Source organism: Rutidosis leptorrhynchoides, chromosome 3 (genome assembly GCF_046630445.1).
Source record: "Rutidosis leptorrhynchoides isolate AG116_Rl617_1_P2 chromosome 3, CSIRO_AGI_Rlap_v1, whole genome shotgun sequence".
Classification (NCBI taxonomy): domain Eukaryota; kingdom Viridiplantae; phylum Streptophyta; class Magnoliopsida; order Asterales; family Asteraceae; genus Rutidosis; species Rutidosis leptorrhynchoides.
In genome coordinates this window covers 133,486,183-133,494,007 of record NC_092335.1, presented here as the reverse complement: position 1 = coordinate 133,494,007, position 7,825 = coordinate 133,486,183, and the positions used below count along the sequence as shown (strand labels likewise).

The following is a 7,825-nucleotide window of genomic DNA, read 5'->3' as shown; positions in this document are numbered from 1 at the left end:
TTAATATGGGTCACTAACTTATTTAAATTGGGCTAATTAAATAGTCCACTAGCTAGTGTAGGGTGGGCTAAAGTCCAACAAGGTAGAAAGTCTAACAAGACTAACTAGTTTGCTTTAGTAAATTACTAAGCGTAATTAAGCATCCAAAAAACCAAGTAATTGTTATTACAAAATAACAATTAGTATTACGTAGTCATAATATTCCGATTATGACCAAAGTTAATCGTGTACCAAGTACATAGCTCGTTTCAAACATCAAGTGACACCAACGGTCGTAAAAGCTTTCGGGGATCAAGTTAAGTGATTACACACTTAATAGCACGTTGTAAGATATTAATGAAAGTAATTAATCATTAAATAAGATCTCAGAGCATAAACTAGCTCAGTACGCATAAATACGCAGTTTCGTGAAAGCACAAAGCACAAAATCAAGTCGAAAAAGTCGGGTCGTTACAAACTTAGAAAACTCATTGCAAAGAGATTCGTTAGTAGAACCAAATACAATATCATCAACATATATTTGAACAATAACTAAATCCGTTTCATGCCTTTTGATAAAGAGCGTATTATCAATTTTTCCCATTTCATAACCGTGATTTATTAAGAAGGTTCTAAGTCTTTCATATAATGCTCTAGGTGCTTGTTTAAGTCCATAAAGAGCCTTTTTAAGTTTAAAAACATGATATGGTTTTTAGAAATCTTCAAACCCCGGAGGTTGTGACACATATACTTCTTCATTAATGACACCATTTAGAAAAGCACTTTTAACATCTATTTGATAAAGTTTGAAGTTATTTGCACATACATATGCAAGAAGTATTCTTATAGATTATAGGCTAGCGACGGGGGCAAATGTTTCATCATAATCAATTCCCTCTTGTTGGCTATATCCTTGTGAAAATAGTCTAGCTTTTCTTCTAACTACATTGCCATCTTCATCTAGACCCATTTGGTACCTATGACATTACTCTCACTAGGTATAGGAACCAAATCCCATACATCACTCCTTTGAAATTGATTTAATTCCTCTTGCATTGCTTCAACCCAACTTTCATCTAATAGGGATTCCTTAATATTTTTGGGTTCTATTTAGGATATGAAAGCATAGTTGGCAATTAGGTTAAATGCTTGAGACCTAGTGGTTCTAGTATTGATATCTCCTATGACTTGTTCTATAGAATGATCCCTAACATGTTTAAGATCAATCGAAGATGCTAAGTTATCCTTACTTGGTTTTAAATGAGATCCATCCTCATTTATTTCATTGGACCCAACTTGAGTTGGCATTATTTCTATAGCATCTAGTTCTATCACATCATCATCTTCTAAGGGTTTAGTCTTAGGTGGAGGAGGAGTTTCATTGAATGTGACATCTAGGGATTCTTCTATGACATTGGTGTATTTATTTAGAACCCTATATGCCTTACTTTCTAATGAATAAGATTAAGAATACTCCCTCATAAGCTTTGGGTTAAAACTTTGTAAGATATTCCTTTTTGTTCAAGATGAAGCATTTGCACCCGAATACTCTAAGATGACTTACGGTTGGTTTTCTACCATTTATGACTTCATAGGGTGTTTTATCCATTTATGGCCTAATTAAGACTCTATTTTGAATGTAGGTGGAAGTGGCAACGGCTGCACTCCAAAACTTTTGAGGTATAGATTGTTCATTTAACATTGTTCGACTCATTTCTTGAAGAGTTCGGTTTTTCTTTTCAACAACCCCATTAGATTGAGGTGTGCGATGAGCCGAGAAATTATCAGAAATACCATTTAAATCACAAAAGACTCCAAATTGAGCATCATTATCAAATTCTCTACCATGATCCGTTCTTATTGTTACTATAGTACAACCAAGTAATTTTGTATTTTAGTAGCAAAAATTATAAACCTTTCACACGCTTCATTTTTATGCTTTATAAATAGTGTCCATGTATATCTTGAAAAGTCATCTACTATCACTAAAGTGTAAAATTTCCTCCATAGCTTTGTACGACCGATGGCCCAAATAAATCCATATGTAAAAGTTCTAAACATCTTTTGGTAGAGATAAAGTTTTTAGGGTTATGGTTTGCATGAACTTGTTTTCCTAGTTTGCATGCATCACAAAAATGACTTTCATATTTCAATTTAGGTAAGTCTCTAACTATGCCTTTTGAAGAAATGCTATAAATTAATTTCATATTAGCATGCCCTAGTCTTCTATGCCACAAAGTAGTAGTATCATGTATAGAGGTTAGACAAATATCTACATATTTGAAGTCATCTAGTTTACATGTATAAAGGCCTTTCTTCCTAATTCCATTTATGACACTTTTTCCATCTTTTATTATGTGTGAGGAGTTTTAGTAAATGTCAAGTTATAACCTTTATCACATATTTTTCCTACACATAGCAAGTTAAAGCTTAGGTTTTTAATGTGTAACACATTGTCAAGTGTAATCTTTTGATTAGTAATGTTACCTTTACCGACGATTTTTCCTTTTACATCGCCACCAAAGATTACATCACCTCCATTGTGCTCCGTATACTTTGTGAAGAACTCTTTGTTGCCCGTCATGTGTGTTGTACATCCGCTATCAATTATCCAATCTTCATTTTGCACAAAACCTTTGAGACAAACCAATATTTAATTAATCAATAATTTTGGTACCCAATGTTTGTTGGGTCCGGGATGATTAACACCAAAGATTCCTACTATAACCCATCTTTTCACAGTTTTGACATTATTGTTCTTTTTGAGATGTGTTTTAGTTTTGGTCTTGTTACTCCTAGTATTTTGGTTAATCATAAATTTTAAAGGATTTTTCACAAGTGGCTTGACTTCTTTCCTATTTGTTTCAACTCGATCAATCATGTTAGCCTTTGTTGATTTTTCTTCTTTTGGTTTCTCTACTACTTTGGGTTTTTATTGAGGCTTAACAAACACGATTGGTTTATGTTTAGATGTTTCTACCTTAAGAGTATTCTCCTAATATCCTAAACCTTGTTTGTTATTCTTTGGTTTTTGAACATTCAAAATGTTTTCTAGCACTTTACTACTTCCATCATATTTTGAAAATTTAATTCTATTTTCGAGTAGTTTGTTAGCTTTGTTCAAAACAAGGTTTTCATGTTTTAAATAATCACATGTGAGACATTCTTGTGAGTTAGAGATTCTTTCTTTGAGTTGTAAGATTTCTAGCCTAAGTAAGTTGTTTTCTTCCTTAAGGCTCGTGTTGTTATTACTTACTCTATTACTCAAAACACATAATTTAACAAAGTTGTCAACATTAAATTCAAATGTATTTGAAAGTACCTCATTGTCGATTTGTCCGACTTGTGATGCTTCGTCGTCGTCTATTGGATTATCAATGGCCATGAGATACGTTTCTTTTCCTTCTTCTTGTGTGTCGTTTTCTTCATCATCCCATGTACCTCCAAGAAATGCCTTTCCATTCTTTCTCTTTGGACATTCACTTATCAAGTGATTTGTATCACCGCACCCAAAGCAATTTCGCACAAACTTCTTCTTGGAATCGAATTGTGTTTTCTTTGGTTCCATTGGAGGACGAACATGGTTTCCCGGCCTTCGGTAAAATTTCTTAAATGAGAGAACAATGAATGCAAGTTGTTCTTCATCATTTAGAATGTCGTCATCATCATCTTCGACATCATATTCTTCATGAATCTTAGCATTTAGAGCAATTGACTTGTTCTTCTCTCTCTTGGCCTTTTCTACTTCATCATCTTTGTCTAGTATGACCTCATGTAGTTTGAGATTTCCAATGAGTTCATCTAGAGTCAATTTTTCCGCATTCTTTGATTCGTTAATGGCCGTCACTTTTGGTCTCCATATTGATGGTAGAGCTCTTAAGAATTTTCGAACATATTGCTTATCCGTATAGATTGTACCTAGAGCTTTCAAACTTGAACAAATATTGTTAAATATAGTATAAGCACTATCTATTTTCTCATAATCTTCAATAGAAAATTGTTAATATTTAGTTATAAGCAATTCTACTTTATTTTCTATGACTTGCGGGTTTCCATGATGAGTAACCATGACACTATTCCAAATTTCTTTAGCACTACCCATCATAAAAACTGTCTCATATTCTTTCCTAGGTAAAGCATTAAAGATGGTCATTTTTGCTTCATAGTTTTTGCCTACATCTACTTTGTGTTCCTTATACCACTCTTCCTCGGGTATAAAGATTTTAGTTTTTCTATCATCACCAAGCTTAAATGGAACATAGTCACCTTTAATAATGATGTTCCAATAGTCTGTCTTTGGAGAGGACATACGTTTCAAATCGATGCTTCCAATAACAAAATCCTTCACTTTTTAAGAAGTGGAGGCCTTTGCAGGAAGCATCCTTCACTATAGTTCAAGTTCTCAAACTTTTGTTCCATGATATTAAACTCTAAGATTTGCAAAAATTAGTCTTAATTCCAAATTAGTAATTTTTAGCAAAACGTTTAGAGCAACTACTCTGATACTAATTGTAAGTAACTAGAGGGGGGTGAATAGTTACTTAATCGATTTTACAAAAATTTCTTTACGTTTTATTGAACTTGAACTTGATATAATGTGATTTGAAATGTTTGTTCTTAAACACTACATATAAAATATATGTATGCGTAAATGTAATCAAAAAGATAAGGGAAGAGAGAACAAACACAACGATATATAGTGGTTCGAGAAGATGTTAACAAATCTTTCTTAATCCACTCCCCAATTCTACGAATTGAGGTTTTTCTTCACTATGATACTCCAAACTCGGTGGAGTGTCCAGATACAATACTAGTGAAACAACCAAACCCGTATTCCATATGATAATTTTTTTTTTATAATACACATTTATGCGCCAATTAAATATGTAAATCATTCCATAAGTTCCATTTAAACGTACATCAATTTAAATGTTTACAAAAGGCACGAAAGCCATTAATTAAGTTTAATACAAGTTTGACCCACTACAAGGATAGTTTATAATCCAAACGACCTCGAGCATGGTTTGGGGCTAAACTACCCAAAACGTTAGGCCAACTTCAAAAGCTAACACCAAAAGCACCCCCGACAACATAAGCGGAGACCACTAGTCCAAACGTATGCCCTTACCCTTGTCCAAGCCGGAACCTATAAAATGGTAAACAATGAGAGGGTAAGCAAGACTTAGTGAGTGCAACAATTATACATACATATATATAACCTACTTACTTGTAAACACTTACCAAGTCCGCATGCATACTAGTTACATAATTAGCATACCCTTCACATGTATAACGCTAAGTACCACGATAACAAGACTAGTATAACAATAGCATATAACACAACAATACAATATGCTAAACACAAATATAATGATGATGTTCACAACATCCATAGTACTCAAGATCTCAAGGCTAGCCCAACGAATGGTATCGTCAACATCGAACTTAAACCCCATTCGCCTACATTAATGTGGTATCGTCAACACCGAACTTTAAACCCACATATGAGGTATCGTCAACATCGAACTTTAAACCCTCATCAACTCACTACAATAGTCGTATGGCATCGTCAACATCGAACTTTAATTCCATACGTGAGGTATCGTCAACAACGAACTTTAAACCCTCATCACAACACAATATACTCTAGAGTATGGTATCGTCAACAATGAACTTTAAACCCACACCCCACAAGTAAATAAATTATATACATACACATATAATTATTCCACTCACCTTGTCACAAGGATGATGATTTAGCACTTCTGAGCTTCAACGCAATGTACCTAAATCATTAAGTGCACATTCAATTTCACAACTAGTGGGATTTACCACAATACTCCCACTTGAGCATTTAATGACCCAATTTGCATTAAATGACTCGACTACACACAACCTCCCATAAATGGCCAAGACTCGACTTTAATCACTAAGACTAGTGAATTAAAGTCTATTAACTTCAATTAAAACAAAACTTAAGGTAATCCATACCTATTTCAACTAATTAGGTCAACTAGTACATTTTGACCCATTTTATAACACTTAAACTCACAATCAAGTCAAACTTGCCCATTAACACCTCTTTCATAATTCTTAAAGTGCATTAGTGGCTAACAACACCAATTGACACTTACAACCTCAAATCACAAGGCCAAAACCCTATATTGTGGCTATTAGGGTTTCATTACAACACATAACCCAAACTCGCCCATTTTACCACCAAATGGGTCTTACAAATCTCTAGTACCCAAAACCCTAGTCATTAACCAATTAAAACTCAAAACTTAGAGTTAGAACTTACCGAGACTATCTTCTTATAGCTAGTAACAAGGAGAACAACTCTAAATCTCGCTCCTAGGTTTGATTCACAAATCTCCAACTTCAAATCTCAAGATCAAGCTAGGTGCGTTTTGTGTTTTGGGAGAGAAATAGGAAAGAAAATGGAAATGAAAATGAAATAAATGGATGTGTGGTGGAGAGTTAATGCTCCCATCAGATTTACATGTCAAATTACCATTTTTTCCCTCAAAGTCATTTAATTTAAGCTAAAACCGGAATCAGAACTGCAGGACTGTCGCGGCGCGACCTTAATCGTCGCGGCGCGACACATAAAGGGAAAATATACCCTTCTTAAGCCAACTTCTGATCCCAATTTGCTTGTTATGCCGCGGCGCGAACCCAATTGTCGCGGCGCGGCCTAAGGCTAGAACTGGACAGCTCGGCCAACTTAAACACTTTTCGATTTTATTTACCTTGCACAATCCAAACCCGCTTCCTATGTTCACCTAGCCTTCCACAAGAGTCTCACAAGACTTAACGCTAACCAAACCCATGATTAAACTTATACATGCACACATTATCAAGTGCACATATATGTATATATATATATATATATATATATATATATATTCATACATTTACGCATAAGCTAACGAGTTATAAACATACAAATGATTAAGTAGGTACCTTTCGATACGTACGGGAAAAACGGGATGTTACAACTCTCCCCCACTTGAATCGGAGCGCGTCCTCGCAATCCAAGCCGCATGAGAAGAAGGGAGATAAACCAACACAAACTCTTCGGGCTCCCAAGTAAACTCGGAACCCTTACTATGACGCCATTGGACTTTAAAAGTCCTAACCTCTTTATGTCTCAATCTTTTGACCTTCTCATCAAGTATGGCAATCGGTTCCTCGATATACTCTAACTTATTATTTAGCTCAATCTCGTCTAATGGCACCCAAGACGAATCATCCGCAAGACACTTACGGAGATGAGAAACATGAAATGTATTATGGATCCCTGCAAGCTCTTTGGGTAATTCCAAACCATACGCGACTTCACCAACACGAGCTAAAACCTTGAATGGTCCAATAAACTGAGGAGCTAACTTTTCTCGTTTCCGGAATCGAATAATACCTTTCCATGGCGAAACCTTAAGCATCACCATGTCACCTTCTTGAAATTCGATCGTTCGTCTACGTTTGTCGGCATACGACTTTTGCCTATCTTGATCCTTTTTCAAATGCTCTCGAAACACATCAATCTTACTATTCGTCTCTAAAACCAAATCGGTACTCCCGATTTCCTTTTGTCCCACTTCACCCCAACAAATCGGGGTTCGACATCTACGCCCATAAAGCATCTCATACGGTGGCATCCCAATACTAGTATGATAACTATTATTGTACGAGAATTCCACCAAAGGTAAGTGCTCGTCTCAACTACCACCAAAGTCAATAATGCACGCTAGTAACATATCTTCTAAAGTTTGATTCGTACGTTCGGTTTGACCGTCCGTTTGAGGATGATACGCCTTGCTCAACTTCAGTTGTGTACCTATAT

General features: G+C 35.2%; 1 protein-coding gene across 1 annotated transcript; it reads right to left on the bottom strand.

The window, feature by feature from the left end:
- Positions 1–829: 829 nt before the first annotated feature.
- LOC139900401 (uncharacterized) lies at positions 830–4,288 on the bottom strand. The gene is made up of 4 exons (XM_071883175.1): positions 4,078–4,288; positions 2,989–3,963; positions 1,136–1,385; positions 830–956 (listed from the first exon to the last, which is right to left on the bottom strand). Exons 1-4 carry the CDS (start codon positions 4,286–4,288, stop codon positions 830–832), a joined length of 1,563 nt encoding a protein of 520 aa, XP_071739276.1.
- Between the last annotated feature and the right edge of the window lie 3,537 nt (positions 4,289–7,825).